General features: G+C 41.8%; 2 protein-coding genes across 3 annotated transcripts; one reads left to right on the plus strand and one right to left on the minus strand.

The window, feature by feature from the left end:
• The first annotated feature begins 1,158 nt into the window (after positions 1-1,158).
• On the plus strand, positions 1,159-6,968 carry ap2s1 (adaptor related protein complex 2 subunit sigma 1). Its single transcript, XM_070969938.1, has 5 exons — positions 1,159-1,303; positions 1,881-2,030; positions 2,556-2,669; positions 4,523-4,582; positions 5,292-6,968. The coding sequence occupies exons 1-5, from the start codon at positions 1,301-1,303 to the stop codon at positions 5,391-5,393; spliced, it is 429 nt and encodes a 142-aa protein (XP_070826039.1). The 5' UTR covers positions 1,159-1,300; the 3' UTR covers positions 5,394-6,968.
• A 528-nt stretch (positions 6,969-7,496) lies between these two features.
• rab4b (RAB4B, member RAS oncogene family) lies at positions 7,497-18,068 on the minus strand. Of its 2 annotated transcripts, XR_011602457.1 has the most exons (8): positions 17,890-18,068; positions 14,486-14,566; positions 13,349-13,463; positions 12,985-13,047; positions 10,746-10,900; positions 10,459-10,554; positions 10,119-10,291; positions 7,497-9,981 (listed from the first exon to the last, which is right to left on the minus strand). XR_011602457.1 is itself a non-coding variant. In XM_070969937.1 (7 exons), exons 1-7 carry the CDS (start codon positions 17,903-17,905, stop codon positions 10,176-10,178), a joined length of 642 nt encoding a protein of 213 aa, XP_070826038.1. In that variant the 5' UTR covers positions 17,906-18,064; the 3' UTR covers positions 7,497-10,175. The 2 variants fall into 2 exon arrangements, 1 of the variants encoding a protein (XP_070826038.1); XM_070969937.1 differs by having other exon boundaries at positions 7,497-10,291; positions 17,890-18,064.
• Between the last annotated feature and the right edge of the window lie 2,677 nt (positions 18,069-20,745).

Below are 20,745 nucleotides of genomic sequence, written 5' to 3' on the forward strand. Positions count from 1 at the left end.
TATTTGCATGACCCCAGTCACACAGAGCAAGATTAGGAGGGGTCAAAGTTTCTGTAGAATAATCTGCCTATGTTTTACATCCCTTTCTCCTACCACTGTTTTTCCAACATGGGCCAGGCCCTATCATAAAACGTTTGTTCATTTCACTATTATATTATGATGCTACATTTATTTTTGCTATTTAATTCTCATCTAAAGGTTATCACATCTGTTGTGCTTTTATTACCCTGGACACACCAATATCAAAACACAGCTGCACACATTATATTGAAGAAAAACTCATTTATTGTTTACTCACTTGTTGGCTTTTCCTTTCATTTTATTTCTTCTCCCTGGCTCACCTCAACCCTCTCTGTATTTGCAGCTGAAATAATTCTGGGTCCCAAGGGCAAGCACATTCCTCCACTCACAGTTGTGCAATCCCTGACAATCACAGTTTCCCCATCCCCCTCTGACTCCCTAAACGCCCCGAACACTCAGAGAGGCAGGCTGTCCAAGCTGTCTGGGCAATGTTCTGTGGTGAACTGGCTGCCCAACAAGACCAGTAAACAAACTCTGAGCCCTGACTCTGCAGAAAACAACCACAAATGATGTAACCTCAAGAGGGTGGAAATATATATTGGTACTACTTCATTTTGTATTGTGCATAAAAGTAACACGAGTTGGGTCACATGTGTGGTACATATAACCACACACGCTCACTCACACAAATATTCTCTCTCAAACACAATTATGAAAAAGTGCCTAAAATACTATTTTTGACATGGACGATTATGTGTTTTTTAGTCATTTTTACATGTGGTATAGCAAAAAATCTCCAGTTTGCTTTATATAAGTAATCTTAATGATAACGAAACTGGGCAATCATGAAGCATGTCATTTAAGTAAGTAAGTGTCATATTACAATGTTTGTCATTCGTATTGATCTTCACCGTTTGTTTAAATGTATTTAACATTTAAAGTTCAGTAACTATACATCAAAATGTTTCCACTACAGATAATAACAGTAACGGCCCTTTTGACTCTCATGTGATCCAAAGTACGACTCAAAGAGCGACGCCGTGCAGGGACGCTGGTTCATGTAGTACCATATCACCTTCCATGCGTTCTAAATGTGGCGACAAAAACTACATTCCCCACCATGCATCACAACCTGGCGTTTTCGCACTTCCTGTTAGCTCGGGGTAGATAGCGGACGAGCGGTCGAAGAAATTACTGATGTATCTGTGTAAAATCGAAGCATAATTGTTCACGAACGTGCTACTCTGGAGATTCTAAGGTCCATATTTAGGAGACGACAATGGTAAATATGTCACAGATGAACAGGGTTCTGTTTTCTTCTCATAGTAGTAGCGTATTGCTGCTAGCTTGCTAACATTTGAGAGTTCGCTGGATAACCTCTTCATTCAGTGAGTGGAAAATGTTAGCTAGTTAGTGAGCTAGCTTAACTTACCGTGAGAGCCACAGATGCGAAGTCCTAATGTTTTCCCACAGACACCAAGTAACGCTTATAGCTCAACAACATCACACGCAATGATGTCGACTTAAGAAAAGGTCTTGCACAATCATGGTGTCAAACTTAATGGGTGTGGTTCATCTAATCTAGTTTATATGTTAGCCAAAGCTAAGGCTACTAGTATTTGTCTAGCTAACGTTACAGTTAACGGTGGATAATACGGCTTGACTTCAAGAAATTCATGTTGCTATATATTAGGAACTGCTGTTAAATTAAAAACGCATGACATAGCTAAGCTAACAGATAGATTGGATTCTATATCAAATCACTAAAGTACAAAGGACACGAATTTCAGGAGACTTGAATTTGTTGTGAACTCATTTTTCTCTTTCTGTTCTATCCCCCCTACGTTTTCATCGTATAGATCCGCTTCATCCTCATCCAGAACCGAGCAGGGAAGACACGACTGGCCAAATGGTACATGCAGTTTGATGACGATGAGAAACAGAAGTTGATTGAGGAAGTGCATGCTGTGGTAACTGTCAGGGATGCCAAGCACACCAACTTTGTGGAGGTATGAGATTAGTCAGTATCATATGTATGCATGCATTGGTTGGATGCCTTTCTTTTTTCCAGGGTGGTTCTGTGACATGCTCACATTATGTTACTTCGTTCGGTTAAACCAGAACTTTTTTTTCTAAGTCCTATCAAGGACCACAGCATAATGACCGAAACCACACTGTCCTTAAAAATCTCTGTTGTGGCTTTTTTACAGTAAAATAATTGGGTGACTCATGTGTGACCAGCATTACAAGCATTTTCCACTAGCTACTTAAACAAATCATAAGTCAATTTTGCAAAGCAGTTTGAAAAAGAAGCATTACAACAATTGGATGATTGAATGGCACTCTAAAGAAATACACTGTCAAAAGAAATTCAGGTCTTTTGATCTGTTATGTATTTGGTTCGAAGGTTATTAGAAATACAATGGGTGTGTTTTGCCTTAAGCTGGGAAGCTCAAGTCCTAGTAAAGCTGCTTTTGTTGTCATAATATGAGAGACAAAATTGTCAAGAGGCTGTATCTATGTCTTTCTCACAGTTCAGGAACTTCAAGATCATTTACCGGCGTTATGCTGGTCTGTACTTCTGTATTTGTGTGGACGTGACTGATAACAACTTGGCATACCTTGAGGGAATCCACAACTTTGTAGAGGTAACACACACAACACATGATACATAGACTTGGTGAACTATGATGATTTACTTCTCATGGTCTGATTGGTTTCAGGAATGTCTGTTAATGATTTCCTTCAAAATTTCCCCTCCTCTGCTGTCTTGCAGCTTGTTAATCTCAAACCTGCATATTTATGGGAAGTATGGACTGCAATCAAATGACATTTACTGGCAGAAATGAATTGTTTTTTATTCAGTATTTAAGGGTGAATGCACTTGAGAAGAGACATAAGGTGTTACCTACACTCGCTGTATGATTTCACAATGGTATCTAAATAACTATATATATAGAGATTTGGACTAGACATGATATACTACATATGTATATCATGAAAAGTTTTCTCTTCAACAGATTATGGATTAATGGACTGGTGCAAGGGTAACAGATGAGTCACAAGTTAACCGTTTCAAACAACAGTCTGTTTCGGTACAAATTCCAAAACACATTATAACAAGTTTCCAAATTAACTTTGCATTCTTGTGTTCAGGGTGTGTCAGTATCGACGTGTTAGATAATGCTAGGTCAAATGATGCTGGAAACAAGCCTTCAGCAATAAAATAACAAATTGATCCCTAATTACAATCTGAGTCTGAGACCAGCTGGCAACACAGGCATTGCACAAACGCTGAAATGATAACGAAGGATAATAACAGCATGCTCAAAAAGACTGTGGCTGCTAACAGCAACAATATAGTACATTGAGATTTGGGAGCTATTGCTGTTATACTGTGTGAGCATTTTGGTCAGATAAAAACTTTTCCGTTTCCTAATAATGTCTGTGCCAGCTTCTGTATGACCTATTTTTGCATAGCTGCTTCCTGTCAGCGCTCATGTTGGCCCATGAAGTGCTGCTGCAGCAAAAACAGCAAATGCCTTTCAGTATTTTTGGCATACTTTGTTTCAGATATTGGTTCACAATTGGTTTATAATTTAGAATCTAGAATAAATTTAGAAGAAGCAAATAAAGTTAGTTATGAAGTAAAGTGACAGGTGACTAAGGCCCTTGACCCAGGACATTGTTTCAGATAATCTCTTAGTAAACTCACAAGGCTAAATACGTTCAATGTGAATTAGTGGGAACATCTGCACCAAAAACCTGTGGTATTGTGGTTTTGATGAAAATTGAGACCTTCAGCTGTGTGACCTGGAGCGCAGGAGCCATCAGCCAGTATTGATCACTGCATTTGTCATTAATTGTCCTTCACGTGAGTGCAGTGTACCGTTACCCTGCAGCATACTGTATGTAAATATCATCATGCTGGCACGTCAGGTTTCCCCTGACGACCTGATAATCTAATGAGATTTTGCAGCTCCTTGCTACATAAAATCTGTACACCACTCAGACAACTATGGTGACGGCTATTGATGCAATGTTTGATTATGAAGGCATTCATGCAGAAGCAACCAATATAGAATTAATACAGGACATTTTTTTGAATTATAATTATTATTTAGTCACTGCACCCAGACACTCAGCAGGACTTCATGGTGCTCGTTTCAAGATTCAGTTAAGCAAATTCTAAACAACGGGTCAGTAATTCTGCCACATCACTGCTTAAAAATGGTCTTTTGTGAAACCAGATGAACCAGGAACCACATACATTTTGGTTTGCTGTATTTTAGATGGATGTCCTTGTAGTGGAAATCAGGCTATTACATGGCCGTTAAGTGAATTCTGCTGCTGCTGCAGCCACAGTTTATATCTGAACTAATGCATCACTTCAAGACATACAATTACCAAACATCTGCTGTATGTCTTATTAAAATAGACCATTTGGTCCCACTCAGTATCTGATTGATTTTTCCTTCACTGTTCTTCTCTTTCTTTTAAGGTGCTAAATGAGTATTTTCACAACGTGTGTGAGTTGGACCTTGTGTTCAACTTCTACAAGGTAAGGACACGGCAAGATTATTTTTCCCTTGTGAGATTTTCACGTAATTTTACCTTGATCAGACGAGGCTGAGGAGTACAAAGGCAGATTGAGGATTTTTTTTCTTTTCAATGCCATGACAACTGAGAACACATTCACAACTTGAGCAGTTATTCAGTGGGATTCATCTAAATCATTGTTAATGGGAGGGAGGATATATATATATATATATATATATATATATATATATATATATATATATATATATATATATATATATATATATATATATATATATATATACACACACACACACACACACACACACACACACACACACACACACACACACAAACCCTAACCCTATAAGCAACAGACACCAGCCTCTTCTCTCAGGTGTGTGGCAAGGAAGACTGATTCATCCCATCATACATGGCACATTAATTCATGTGTGGTTATGTGAGCCAGGGTCTAACTGTAGTCATGAGTTATTTTCACATTTTGATGACACAGAGGTGAGGTTGGATCATGATGACCACAGGCTGGATGGTGACTTGCCTTTGTATAGGACTGTTTTCCAGGAAACCCGACCCTTTTATGTGTAATGAAGAAGATAATGCCACTTTGGGTTCAGTTCCAACAATTTGGTTTGTGTGCTATTTTAGTCTTGACTTGCCTTAAGTTTCTCTTTCCCAGCCGTCTAATGCACTTCCTGTGTCTACACTTCAAGGTGTACACGGTGGTGGATGAGATGTTCCTGGCGGGAGAGATCAGGGAGACCAGTCAGACCAAGGTCCTCAAGCAGCTCCTCATGCTCCAGTCACTTGAATAGTAAACAGATGACCATCCTTCCTGACTTCCCAATAATCTTCTGCCCTGGCACCTCGTCCAACCCACCCCATCACTCTGGAAAGGACCCCCTGTCCTTTGCCTGTCTCTACAGCGCTGACCTCACTCCTTACAGAACTTGAGGAGGGGGTGTTTTAGAAATAGAAAAACACAATATTGTTTACATATGGATATATAATACAGGAGTTCAACTAACCTGTTTGTCACAGCAGTAAATCTGTGAACTTCCAGTGAAGTCACCCAGTATGAAGGCTGCACATTTCAACATGTTAACATCTCATTTACTGCCTAAGTTACAATCAGCTTTATTCTGTTCACTTCTCCCAAAGCCAGAGGCTGCAGAAATGAGTTATTTCATGTAGTACCCAGTTAGTCTTTGCATTTATCTCTGTGCAGTGTGGAAACACTGATGTAGATCTCTCCTCCTCCTCCTCTCCTCCCTTCATTAACCTCGACATTCATTTAATGGCACTACTGTAACTAACAAGCACCATGAATAAAGAGAGACGCCCATAATGATCCACGTGCATCGAGCACTTACAACAGCCAGCTCCATAAATCCACGTAGAGAAAGACCTTCCCTGTGATGTGGCAGCAGGCTCGGCGCGCCTTCTGCTCGTTTCATATCTGCATCGCAGTACAAGCAGGCTACAACCAGAAAGCCCTTCAGAGCAATTGACCCAACCACGGCAAGTTCATAATTGAATGGAGTGCACTTGGGATGAGTGCCATTTTGACGGTGTGTTATGGCAACCTGTGCTGTGTCAGACATCCTCACAGCTGATGATGATAAACAGCGCAGGTTGCGTTAGCTCAGGTGGCTGCTCTCTGGGTGCTGTAGTCGTTTTCATTGCATTTCAGATCGTTTGTTGCGACCCCTTACGTGAACTGGTGCTTGTTGGTCACACTTGAAACACTTAAAAAAACACAAAGGCACTCAGACGGACACAGACCTGGACATAGAAAGCATATTTTAAATAAAGCAGTGCTGTGAAGTTAGCTTCGTATGGTGTGCGCATACAGTGTATCTCGCGTATGTTGAATATTGTGAAATTAACAGTCATTCCAGAAAGCGTGGTTCCCTCTCACTGTATGGTGTGAGCAGTATTATGAAAGATACATGAATTCCTTTGGCATTGCGTAACATAAATTGGCTTTTAAATTCCTCCTGCACACCTCGTGAACTTTGGCAAAAAGAACCCACTTTCCCCTTGCTGGACTCTAATGTTTGAGATTACTTGTTATACTCTAATTTTAACCATATCCAGTCATAAAGGTGGTTTCAAATGTTACTGTTGTTGAGCTTTTGTATTTTTTTTTAAATGATCAGGCGATAGTGAAATATGTACTGCTTCCCTTATTGTCCACCTGTGAGTTTGTTGATGGAAGATGTGTGTTTGTATGTATTACTGTCTCTGACTCAGCTACCCAGATCAGTACATCCCATTGTATGTAAATAATAAACAGATGAAATGATACATAAACGTCAACCATGTCTGCTCCTAATTGTAGATTAATCCTCTATGAAAAGGGAATTGTATTAAAAAGCAGACTGTGACTGAACCTGGTGTTTGTAAGGACAGGACCTGGAGAATTTTGTTTGATATTTTAGCACCATCTAGTGGTGAAACATCAGCACTTCCACTGAATTATGAGGTCATCCTGACAGCCTGTCTAGGATCAATAAATCAGTCAATATATCCACTTCAGCTACATTAAACCACTCTAGCCGTTGCTCCATCGACCTGAGCAAATAAATCCGACAATTGGACACAGAGGGCATTTACTCTTCATCACACGAGTCCTCTGCTATCCTAACCTCACCCTGACTGCCTTTGAGAAATGATTCGACTGAAGAATGGCGAGCGGCGGCAAATGAATCACGCACATGGGTTCCACTGTTAAATTTCAGGCTCTGTTAAGTCAGCTGCCTATAAACCTGATGTGCTCTAACTTGTTGCTCCCGGGGGAGAGACGGGAAAAATGAAATTTACATATACTCCCGATCTGATGTACTGTAACACAACGAGAACTTTGAGAGGAACAGCAGACACAGATATCAACATTAACATCCAGGAGACCAGTGAAAGGTATTAACTGAAAAAACAAGCAGTTTACTGGGACTTGCATAATCATTACAATCAATGAGCAACACTCACCCCCAATTGACAATAGACAAATCTTATTTACAGTATAGGTTACTTGAGATGTACAGTAGAATTTAGGTTGATTATATAACATTAGTTACTAAACAACAACTGAGTATGATTGTGTTCGTCATATGATTGAATCCAGACCAGAAGAAGTGGTGAATTAACGCTGATCACGCCTATATTGATGAGTGCTTCTTATGAACTGTACAATAAATACACACGGGTGAATGCACGCTAACTCTGCTTCAGCAGCTTTCAACCATCGACAGCTGAACATAAAGGACAACTTGTGAATGAGTGATCAGAGGTGCTGCTGATGGCCTCCTATGGCTCAGGAAGTCCACATCTTTTCATCGTTATCTCCACGTCAGCAGCGGGCAATGAAGTCAAAGCTCAGACAGCAGGAGTTTATCACCACTACGGCAGTCTTGCCTCATGACAGCAGAAGCGAGGAAATCAAATTAAGCACCTCAGTTGTTATTTAGTAAGAAATGATAACATCTACAATTAAAATCTTTATTACAGTATACTGTTCAAGTAAAATAAAATGTACAATTCTATAGTTGCAGCATATAAACAAAAACAAACATGAAGTTTCAAAAGTAAAAGTGCACTTGCAGAAGGAGACAAACTATCACAATGCCAATATTTTATGAAAACGACATTTTTCATTTCACCATCTGTCTCTTGACATCCCATGCTATCTCATGTTTGCTCGCCGTGTTTCTTCCCTTCAGTGTGTGGCTTACTTAAGCATTAAACGCATATGGTTTGTCTGGGAAGACATATGCTAACACTTTAGGAGAAGACACGAGAAATAGGTTTTGCAGGCGGTTTGTTTTGCTCGCCTGTTGGCTGGGTCAGTACGACCTGCTGTCAGTGGTTCAGACAGAAGCAGTGCCTTTGACTCGACAGTAGGGCGGGAGAGTACGGGATGTTTTTAGGTTACTAACTCACAGCCTCATCCTCCCGCAGCACCACGAACCATGTTGTCAATGTTCCACGGATAGAGGAAACTGCGCTTCATTGGAAATTCCCCGTTTCTCTTTGGGGCAACACGGGGCCTGTTCTGAGGAGAAAACATCTGGGTCGGCTCGGCAAAACTCAGGGACATTCTGTAGCAGAGCGGAGGTGAAAACTACTTGAAAGGTTAAAAACTAAATCCTGACTTTTATCAAGGCGCACTTACAACCTTGAATGACTAAACAGTGCCGAGCGTCTGTGAGGGAACTGAGTGGGCAGTATGAAAGTTTCTCAAAGATGGCACCGACGCAAAACCAAATGTGGTTTCCTGTGACGTCCCTTATACGCTATGCGCAGCATGAATTAAAGGGAGGTCAAGAACATGGAGAAAAAGCCCAGCAGGAGGAGTCAAAGACATTGTTTTGTAAAGATTGATGACCCTTTCTTTGCTTCACACTGCGACAGGACCAAAGACACTGGGGCTAAATCTGATAATGCAAATCTACAGACTTCGGGAACTTTGGAGTGAAATAAAGAGCAAAATGTCCTCTTATTTTTGTGCTTTAAACCCAACCCACAGGCTCATCTATGTGGATGTAGAGCGGAGCGATTGGACCGTTCCCTTTGTCAGTTTAGAGATGTGGTGACTTGGAATAACATACTGTAGATCCACAATATCAAGTGCTGTATATTACTAAGGCCAACAATCCATTTCATAACAGTGCATTTAAAACCAAAAATGTCAACTGGCTCAATATAACACACAGAGTGAGAAACAGAACTGGGCTCTGACATTTGGGCCTGTACACTTAAACCAGATTAGCTGCTTTCATTTGGATCGAGAAGAGTAACTGAACAACAGCTGAAGAAACCTTTACAAAGACTTGCATTGCATCTGGTTTGCAGTATATCTACAGTAATCCTAAAGCAAAAATCGGTGCATGTTTACGTCATCTGACTTACAGGAGGACACCGTTTATCACCATCAATGACAGGCGGAAGTCACACACTCAACTCAAATAATGGATAATAAAAAGCAAAACATCAACAGGTGCCTTTATGAACGTTAAAACTCAAAAGCTCTGACCAAACTAATCGTGAATCATATGCGCAAAACAGTTTACTGATAATAATTTAGAAGCAACGATGTGCAAATGTAGAAAGCAGGTTGGTGTTATTAAAACCAGAATGAAAAAGCACAGAGATAAAAGAAATGCAGGGCAGCCCATACACACAACCCTTGACTCGTCCTTGTCTGGTAAGTGACCGAGAAACCACTTTTTACTGAAGAGGACTCCTCTTCTTTATGATCCCAGCGTGTTCACACCGAGGGGCTTCCCTGCCCAGACGCAGGGGCAAAGGGGTTGCAGTGATCTCCGTGACCACTCATCCAGGTGATCCAAGGTGTGTGAGACTGCAGAGAGAAGGGTCCCACACACCAAAAAACACCTGGAGCTGAGGCGTGGGGAGAGAAAGGAGACGAGAAGGATGATGGCTGCCATGCCTTTACCACGTTAGAGACGGATTTCAGGTGAAGTCTCTGATTTCAAACGTAGCACTGTTACAGCCTGAGCTGATGACATGCCACTAACCTGTAGGGGACGTCCTGTCTGTGTGGGCCTGTGAGCTGAGGTGAGCCGAGGCGATCCCTAGCAATTACACTGCTGTTTATTCTGTGTGGTGGTGCCTCTCGGCTGTCGCAGCTGCCTCAACGAAGCATCTCCATACTGGATGCCTGAACCCATCCGCTCGGGGTCCAACTCGCCTTTGCAACAAAAACACAATGAGAAATGTCAGACTTATACGTGAGACTAAAAGGCAGATCCACAGAGCTTCACGCACATCACAGGTTAAAAACAAGCAAACCTCGGCACACTGTCACAGACACAGCCAACTCCGACACACCTCCTTAACAAACAGTGATATGTGTACCTGAGTCTATCTTGTTGAGGATGGTGCGAGCACACTTCAGGAAACCCTCCTCGACATTCTCCCCTGTCAGAGCACTAGTCTCCAGGAACATCAGCTCTACATGAGCAGAAAGAAAAAAAGCACACGTTCAAGGTGGAGGAAAAAGGAAAAGAGTGGAAAAGACAGCCAGAGCAACAAAAGACAGGATGGGGTGGCATAAATCATGCAAAGCAAGCACACGGGATAACACGGACAAAAGGAAAAGAGACGCAGAGGCTTGAAATGTGGATAATGTAGATTTCAGTTACCGTTCTCCTGAGCAAAGCGCGACGCCTCCAGGAAGGTCACCTCTCTGTCTGCATCCAGGTCTTTCTTGTTGCCACACAGGATAATAACAATGTTGGGGCTGGCTAGAGTCCGTGCATCTGTCAGCCAGTTGGTCAGGGCATTATATGTCTCCCGGCTGAGAGTCGGGACAGGACAGATGGACACTCTTTAATGGGGCACAAAGGCTAGTTTATCGCTGGATCGACCTGAAACACGTTATGCTCGAATGATTTTGCATAGCCTCAACGGTCCAAGTGATACACAAATTTCCTTGTCATGTGTGTGAACATGTCCCCCTAAGACGACACCCATCTAGTACAAACTGTAGTGCGCAGAACTGCGTGCACATCCTCTGTGTGGTAAATACTGCAGTCCCATTTCAATGCATTTGTTTAACATATTAAATGATTAAATTCTCAGATCTACTACCTTCACTTTCCTTGCTCAAATAGTGGCCTCTTCCTTTACACAAACACATGAACATTTACTAGGAGCAGGTTGTTTCAATTCAAGGACACCGGTATCTAAGGATTAAGCCTTCAAAGGGTTACTGCACGCTGAAGTGAAGGATACTTTATTGTTAAAGGGCCTGAAGACTTTTTCTGAAAAAAGAAAATTGTTGAATGACTACCTCCAGAATGAACAAATAAAACTGATTTTTCATGTTTGGTTGGTGGGCGATGCACTCAAATGTGTGTAAGTGACAAATAAAAACCAACTTTGTAAGATTGTTACGAAGAAACTAGTTAGGATAAAAAGTGTGTCTTCTGAAACCTGGAACAGAAAAGCCTGTTTCACTCGATGGGTGTGGGTCAGCAGAATAATGTTTAACAGCTGCTTTCGCGACCAGCCAAAGAATGATGTCACTCCTCATCTACAAGCGGCTCAGCTGCAATCTGACTCGCATACTGTCCATTTCCCTGTTAACCTTTTCACCTGAGAAAGTGATGCATGTCTCCATGTCTCTCTCACCCTCTTGTTTTCCATCTCCTCCTCCTCCTCCTCCTCACAGCGCCCTCCCCCTGCGTTTTTCCCCTCAGGTGACGCTCTCTGTGATGGACGTTTGCTTTCCTGACTGCTGCCTGTCAGAAGATGTCTCTATATAACAGCTCCTGCCACTCTGCACTCCACCTCTGCCGCCACAAAAGCCCATACATTCTTACAAACATAAACTGTAATACATCCCTGTCTCTCTGCATTACTGCATTCACTCCATCTTCATTTCACAACCCCTCTATGGCAACCCAAAGCTCATGAAATACAGGCCTGTGGGCATTCATATCTCACTACATGGGTCCCAGCACAGAGTAAATTGCACAATCTCTGGAGGTGGTATGGGCACACTATAGTTTATAAACCACAAAGAGTGGAAGCAACAATGTAGGTACTCATAAAATAAAAGGAGACTAAAGTGAAATACTATCTACAGTTTAGCTTCATGGGTCAGTAAACTTCAATTTCAACTCCAGCCGGATCCAATTTCAACAGCTCAAAATATCTTTGCTGTGAATGTCTGGCAGTGTGCTCCACTAACTACAATGTTGTGGGGGTGTTTCTGGAAGCTTTTCCTGATTATTCTGTCATGTGATGAAGACAAATTGCCATGTTACGGAGACATTTCCTGCACTGACAGGACGATACAAGTCATGTCTATATCGCTCAAAATGGAGAACAACGTATGTACAACCCTGATTCCAGAAGAGTTGGGACACTGTGTAAAACATCAATGAAAACAGTGATCATTTGCAAATAAACTGTTTACAACAATGGTTTACCAAGTGCTTCTGAGCCCATGTCCTACTATTCTTTACACATTCATGTGTTCAAGGATGCTCCTTTCATACCCAATCATGATACTATCACCTGTTACCAGTAAACCTGTTTACCTGTGGAATAATCCGAACAGGTGTTTTTGGAGCATTGCACATCTTTCCCAGTCTTTAGTTGCTCCTGTCCCACCTTGTTTGAAGCATATTGCTTCATCAAATTCAGAATAAACAGATATTTACAAGAATCAATGAAGCTGATGAGCTAAAACATTAGATCTATTGTCTTTGTGCTGTTTTCAGCTGAGTGTATGTCATAAAGGATTAGCAAATGATCATATTCTGTTTCATTTATGATTAGTGTCAACGTTTTTGGAATCAGGGATGTAAAATTTCATTCTCTTACACAAACAGCATCAATTGTAGGAGGGCAGAGGGGCAGTGATTCTTTTACCTGGTAATATCATAAACGAGGAGCGCTCCAGCTGCTCCTCTGTAGTAGCTGCGTGTAACAGAGCTGCGGAGAAAACGCAGGAACCTACGTTAAAATAACGCATTCACAATATATTTATCAGCTGGTGAAATTTGGCTGGGGAAGGTGAATGAGAAACTGTCCCTTGCTTCTAGTCATTATCATCAGTCTGGCACGTAATTACTCCAACAGAGCTGCTCAAAGACATGAGCCCGTCCACATCTGTGTGTAACTATTTGAAATTGGATGTTGCCCAAAGACAGCGTGTGTGCTCGATAATTCATGTTAACCTTGTATTTCTAAAAAGTCTGCCAAACCCTTTGCAGTAAAAATTGAAAGCAGTTACCGGAATCGCTCCTGCCCAGCAGTGTCCCAGATCTGCAGTTTGACCGTCTTTCCACCAACATTGACCACTCGGGAACCAAACTCCACGCCGATGGTGTGGTTTGAGTCCTGTTTGACTGCCACAAGGAAGCAGAGAAAAGGCAGTAAGGACTATAGGTTAGCTGAGAAGTGATTGAGTTCAACCAACAGGCGAGCTCTGTATTAATGAAGACAAGACACTGTTCCCAGACTGTTACCTCTAATCTACAACACGTTGGTGTGTTTTGCTTGTTATCTTCAAACAGCTCATATCCGCCTTAGAGACAAAAGGGAATCTAGAGGAGATTAACGCTGTCAACCTGTCCTCCCTTTCTCTCTCCAGTGACAGCGCAGGGACCCAACACGGCTTTAATCAAATTAATACAAGCGTGTGTGTGAGTGTACGCATGTGGCTGAGTTTTCACAATGTTTTATCACCACAAAGAAAAGCAAATTTGTGGATTTGTACTAGAAAATATCACACTGGTAATTTTTATTCAATAGAAGCTGAAGTTATCAGACATCCTCAGGGCTTTACTGGCTTATTTACTAGCTTACTGATCATCTTCCCTGTTTAGTTTAAATGTTTTGTTTTGACTGAATTACAGGTTTATCAGGGACAATCGAACAGCCCTGCAACAATCCTGACTTTGTGAAGCTTATTATCTTCAGTTTGCTGACACTGACAGACAGAAGTGTGGATTTAATTTAATTTCTGAAGCCATTGTTAGTTGGGGTGTTTTATTGGACTGTGCTACACAGAAGGTGTAACTTTAATGTAACTGTCATTTGAAAAATTGCAGCAGAGAAGAAATATTTTTACAGATCAAGAAGAAATGACTTTGGATTTTTTAGTTTGACTCCATGTGGAAGTCAATGAATAACTATTGGGGGGGTGGGGTGTTATATGATGTGTGTGGCATGAAACAACTCAGGAAATCAACAACATTAATTTCACAACTGTATCGATTTGTATAAAATATATTGTATAAAATATATTTATATTTTATATAATTTCACAACTGTATCGATTTTGGCGTGTCCGTGTAATAATACAATTATGGCCTCAGCCTTATACAAGCCTGATGTGACTAATGAGTTTCAGTGAGGTAAAACTTACACTTGTTCTCAATGAACTGGTGGAGGAGGCAGGATTTCCCCGTTCCGGCACTACCAATCACCAGAAACTTAAACAGGAAGTCTGAAAGCAGAGGAGATGAGGCAGAGATCAATGCAACGCCAACGTCTGGGGAGCATCCCCAGAGACAATCCTGAGATTTCCTCTTAATCTCTGTTGAGCCTCTACTTTCACAGTATCCTACAACCCCAAATTAGCCTACTAATCGCAAAGCTTTGCGTATAATCAGCAGAACCTGCTAATTATAATTCTAATTTAATATGCTTGTTTGTCTGAGGTGCAAAATGACACCACCACACAATAACACACGCCATTAGAGCAAAGCCAAAGCTTTAGAGGTAACAAACATGGCTTAAGTTATCTGACGAGTGCAGGGATTGAATGACCACAGCCAGCTGGTCGTACAGATGTTGTTGCTGTTGTTGTTGTGGAGAATGAGCCCTTGCTCTGGAAAGTACAACCCAACCCACACAAAGGTTCTGGAGCCCAAATGACTCGAGCCCCTGACATGCAAGGCCATCCACAGTGCAGACAGCCTTTGAGTGCTGTGACCAAAGATTGTGCAGAATACATTTACATATGTAGACTGCTCTGCAGATCCGGCTAAATCAAGGAGATGTGAAACCATGTCATGATGCAGGAGATGGAGTGTGTGCGTGTATGTGTGTGAGAATCAAAAGTGAGTCTGTGTTTGTGAGTAATGCAAAGAGAGGTAGTGAAAGAAAAACAGGAAATGTGAGAGTAATGGTGTGTTCCTCTCACTGTGAAAGTAAATAATAATTGCCAAGTGCACCTTTCCTCCTGAGAGCCCGCTTTAGTAGGAACCTGAAGACAGTGTGCAATTTCAGTTCAAGCTTGAGCGCTGGCTCTGCAGGCAGAGGTGCAGGCCTGGCAAATGATTAGTGACTACTGTTGAGATTAACAGCCAGGTTAACATCCTGTGAGTATTAAGCTCCACGCAAGGTCAACAGAAACAGGAGTTCAGGGGAAAAAAAAAAGAGGTGCAGAAGAGATTGATCTTTAGTTCCTGCGTGACATTTAAACTTATCATGATAGTGCTCTTGGAGCCACCTTCATCAGCCAACACACACCACCGCCTGCTCAGTTTACAGTGCACCTTTGTTTGTTGAAGCGGGCGTTTTCTCAAGCAACACAAGCTAGAGGTCAAATTCATCGTAGCAGCACAGCTAAAGCAAAGCAAAGGAGCCTACACGCACTTACAGACTTCTTCTGCAACAGCAGTCAGCGTCACATGTCAACCACACGTTGTCAATGGCCGTGACAGCAGAACTGACAGAATCAAAAGCTAACGGCTCTGTTTTAAAAGCTTGCCTCAGCTTTTCAACGGCTTCCCAGACATCGCGTATTCCCATGCGAGATCTGCATACAACAATCAAGCTGTCAATATGTCAAAGCAACGGGGAGAGAGGAATGCTACGCTGCCCTCTCAACAGCAGCCTTTCAAGCTATTGTATTCTTTACGCATCAATATTAAATAACCCCAGGGAACAGACTAACACTCTTATCTGCATTCACTTACACTGTGACAACACTTAACACACTGAGGCCCAGATCTACTGATGGCTCGTGTCTGATGTGTCCTCTCATCCACTCACAAAGTGCACAGGGCATTTTGCACTTGAAGTTACAGGAGACGTTTTCCTTATAGCATATGCGTCTGTGTGCTCCACGAATGTAGCACAAGGCAGAAGGAAATGTAGAAACTAGAGAAATTAGATTGAATTTTAAAAGTAATAAACTATGATATGGTAATGTGTAAAAATGGCCGAAATCAAAGCAAAGCAACACCCTGTCTTTGTAAAAACAAGAAATACAGGATGACCATTTTAACTGTTTGATGACATTTTATGGACTGAATAACTAATAAAAAACTGATTGATCAATAATGAAAACTGATGAAATAGTAAAAATAAATAGTTTTCATTGTAATGCTTCATTGCAGCTTCAGTATCCACATATTGCCTATGGACTATAGAGAGAGTTAGGTCTGTGTTATGTTAACACCAAAGGAAGTGTGTCTATATTTTCATTTTTAAAGGTAGCATCAGTTTAATTTAGAATTACTCTGAAAAGTGGATCACAGTATATTGCTATTTAAAAACTGCCATTGTCTATTATCTTATCTTATATTATCTCTATTATTTTCTATCATCTTACACAAACCACATTCTGCAACTATATGAGATAAACTAATCAAAGACAGCCATACTGTCTAATGACCAAAATGAATGAAACATTTTCATGACTTCCATCTGGGACCATTTAACCTGGCCATTGCATTCATAATGCTTTATGCCAGTTCCACTACTGGGCCTCCAGGAGAGGAGACCGCTCAGGAGACTGAGATAGAAATCAATAAAAGGCTATTACAGCTACCATTAGGCCTGGCACTTTTACATAAATATTGGCCACTGGGATAAAGTTTCATACAAGGAATGAGGTACACGAAGAAACAGATGGAGAGAGAGTGTGTGTGTGTGTGTGTGTGTGTGTGTGTGTGTGTGTGTGTGTGTGTGTGTGTGTGTGTGTGTGAAAGAGAGCGAGAGAGAGCAACAGGAGAGGACGATGGTGTGCCATTTCAAAACAACTGGGTCTATAGTGTCAGGCCCACTGTGGTACAGACACTATCAGACAGAGTCATGTTAAAGGAATCTCTGTAGTGAGAAGTTGCCATCTGTGGTTAAGGTGTTTGGTCATAATGTCGATGCTCACAGACAGGTGCAGCCATGTCTTTTCTCTGCATTAACTTGTAGTGGAGTAAAGGCAGAAGTGAATCTATTTGGATTGAGGATGGGAACAGATGTGGTGGAAACCACAGACACACCTGACAGCTGCTGCTCCACAGGTATGATGATGAGCCACATCTATGTAACTTCCTCATTACAGGCCTAGCAGCTACTAGCTACCTCTTTGGTCAAAATACATAGCACCTTGGACTTAATGCAACATTACTGCTGCTTGCAAGGTCACCCAATCTGCTTGAATCCACAGCTCAGATTACCTCAGCGCCTTTGTGTCTCAAGTTTGGCCAACTTTTACCTGGAAATGTATCACCATCTGTTTGCTCATGTTACTGACCGTTTAAGGAAGCAATGCACTCCGTCATGGTGGGACAGACGTGCCACTTAACACACACGAAGCACTTCACCTACACCAGTGGCTTTGAATGAAATGTTATCAGCAAATATTAGTTATCCCCATTTAAAAACCACAGACACAGTGAGGTGGCGGTTAGCGTTACACGAAGCTAACCGTGTAGCCGGCTAACTAGCCGGGTTGCTAAGAGCAGTCTCTCACATCTCACCACTGTCTATGTAACAGCTAGCAAGCATGAAATTACAGTCTGCCGCTCCGCACAAACATACCGTATGTCTCAGACATGTTGACCCTCGCCGTGTGAAGGACTCAATTGGGCCTTTTTACTATTCTCTTGGTGTTATGACAGCTGCGTGCTCGCTACACCTCTGTTGGGTGTTTATCTACGATGCTAGTTAGAGGTTTCCTTGATCCCCTCCTAGCTTTCTTGCTCCGACCACAACCAAACACGGCTGCTGCGTACTACGTCATTCATGGGCTAGTGTTGCCTTCTCGTGTTGCTGGTCATGTCGGAATTTTTGGAAAAGTATAACCAACCTGACAAAGTGGTCGAAAATAACTTTAGTTTTGATTGAAATAACAGAAATGAGACAAGTTGTGGTTTGAGAATGGCTAATTTTTTGACTTTCTGTCCGAAATCCCACTAGTGCTCCTTTAAAGTTCATTCCACATTAGATCAATTTGGCTAGTTTATCATTAAAGTACACTGGTATGTTTCAGTAAGCCAAAAAGCGTTCCCAATTATTTACAAATAAAGCAAAAGATACCAAAAGGATATTGTACCACAGTGTCTATTTTGTTCTGTCGTTAATTCGCTTAAATTCGAGACAAGTGTGTTTTAGTACAGAAGAAAAATGCACACTTAGGGAACCAGAAGGCAGCATTAGATCATCAGTCTCACCTACTTAGCACAATCACCAGCATCGTTCATTTTCAGTCAAAGATTTATTCATAAAAAGTTATTCTAAAAACCACAATTTCCTTCTTTTATTTCTACTAAAGTCTAAAACTAAACATTATTAATGCTGTATATGTGTAGTTATATATCTCTGCAGGTGCAACAGCAAACCACAAGGTGGCAGGCAAAGATAAAGGACTTTACTGAATTTTCTAAGGAAAGCAAAGTGTAGTTAAACCTGGTTAGATACTAAAGCCTCAACATGGCATGGCATAACATGATTCATTTTCTATTTATTTTTCCTTTTTATTATGTTACACTCTGTACTTCAGATATTTGTTGTGGAAACGGACACACGCTGACACAGATGCTGCTTGTACTAACCCACAAATCTTGGCAAATAAATGCAATCAGTACGTAAGCATGTAGTGTCAAAATCTGCGGTAAGGGGAGCTATGCATAAATGTCTCTGGCAAGCGGATGACTACACTTCCATGGAAATAATTGCTCATGGCAGTGCTTGTGAGGTTTTAGAGGAATGTCTGTTTTCTTGTTCTTTCATTCATCACCTTTCCATACCTGCACACACACTCACACAGAGCCCAGGGCGTGGAGTGTAGGGCCGCCCAAGGACAACAGGTGATAAATTACAGAGCCTTCCACCCTGCTACTATCTCTCCAAGTTCCTCCCTGCCTTTGTTCTGCTTTGGCAGATCCACTCATCCTCCCCAGCCTTGTTAAAAGCTCTTTTCACTAAGATTAAAGACAGAAGGAAACACAAGGCTCAGCGTCGTGTGGGGGCACGGATGTTTTCCTAAGGTGGGCTACAAGAAAGGCTGGCCTCAAAGGTGTGCAGCAGGCAGAAAGAAAAGAGGGAGGCTTTTGCTTCCGTTAGGTGCTCTGCTTACCTTTGAGGGCGTCTCAGTGCTTATTGTGTCTTTGTCTCTCTTGTCCTCTCGTCCATTGCGAGTGTCACCATCAGACCACCTATTTGTTTGGGCTGCAGGGCAAACAAGGTACTTGTGTGCATTTGTGTGTCAGGTGATTGGGGATTTTGACCTTGGACGATCCTGTCACTAACAGGTCAGACGGACAGCAGAGAGGCCTGCTGCATTCACATGCTTTTGGAAAGACATGTCAAGTGGAAATTAGCAATAAGGGAGGATGTAGAATCAGATCCTTTCGTGGCCTGTCCAGGCAGTTATAAACCAAGATCACATCAAGTGTGCTCATGATGAGCACACTGGGGAAGCCCCACATAAAAACCCAACAACGTTTGCAATGTTTACAACAAACAATGAGTCATTTTGCACAGGATAATTTGAATGAATCACTTCTTGTGACAGGTGAGCTCTGTGGTTGGCCAGCATCACTGTAAATATAAAGGTTTTTGTCACATTGTGAGTCATGGGCCCTACAGTGAAACAGAGGGATGCCTGACAACCTGCTGTTTTATGTACAGACACAAAGGTATGAAGTCAGGGCTATTAAGACACACGGTGGTGTAAACATAGCCGAAAGGTGTGAATGCATTTATGAGTTGAAACAAGTACAAGAATTCTGTAATAGCAGTGTGTTTACTCCAGCTGACAGACTTCACCGATAGAGGCGCTGCGGCTGCAGCTGGCGAAGTTTGAAAAACTACAGTCCAACTGTCAAAAAACTGAATGTGGCTCTCAGGCAGACGGTTTTGTGTGTCGCAGTGGAGAGCGAACAGTACAGCTCTGATTTAGACTGAGGGGGTGTATTTATGTGCATACCTACTCTGCACATTAGCGCTTGTACAACTGTTTGTTTGCATGCCAGGGCATCCGCTCCAGTGCTGTTCGCTCTGCATCACCTACATCAGTAAACCTCCAGTAGGTCGCAATACATTTGAGTAGAAACCCCAGGCTATTTGAAGTACTGTAAGCAGAGGGAGCCACATGTTAACAAAGGGGGGCTGCAGTCTTTGAAATGAGGGGGGAGAATAAGAGAGCATCTCTTAAAAGGGTTACAAATAAAAGAGACATATCAAGTTCCTTTTAGCTATTCATAGTTCACGTCTCTTTCATATTTCCATTATCAAGGGAGATGTAATGCTGTGGACATCCTCCAGTCAGCTATGAAAAGACTGCAGCCTTTTGTACTGCATTTTATCTATGAAAATAAGACCACAATGGGAGGGCTATCTTATCATGCCCACATAATACTGGCCATAAAGGTTCGTTGTGTTATTTATTCTCCA

This window comes from Chaetodon trifascialis, chromosome 9 (genome assembly GCF_039877785.1).
Source record: "Chaetodon trifascialis isolate fChaTrf1 chromosome 9, fChaTrf1.hap1, whole genome shotgun sequence".
In the NCBI taxonomy this organism is placed as follows: Eukaryota; Metazoa; Chordata; class Actinopteri; order Chaetodontiformes; family Chaetodontidae; genus Chaetodon; species Chaetodon trifascialis.

Bases quoted from the DNA above. Each gene is read 5' to 3' on its own strand.
- ap2s1 (XM_070969938.1), top strand. The intron at 2,031-2,555 runs GTATGAGATTAG...TCTTTCTCACAG, and splicing joins AGCACACCAACTTTGTGGAG to TTCAGGAACTTCAAGATCAT. The intron at 4,583-5,291 runs GTAAGGACACGG...CTACACTTCAAG, and splicing joins TTGTGTTCAACTTCTACAAG to GTGTACACGGTGGTGGATGA.
- rab4b (XM_070969937.1), bottom strand. The intron at 10,555-10,745 runs GTAACTGAAATC...CTGCTCATGTAG, and splicing joins GCGCTTTGCTCAGGAGAACG to AGCTGATGTTCCTGGAGACT. The intron at 10,292-10,458 runs GTACACATATCA...TTTGTTGCAAAG, and splicing joins CCTCAACAAGATAGACTCAG to GCGAGTTGGACCCCGAGCGG.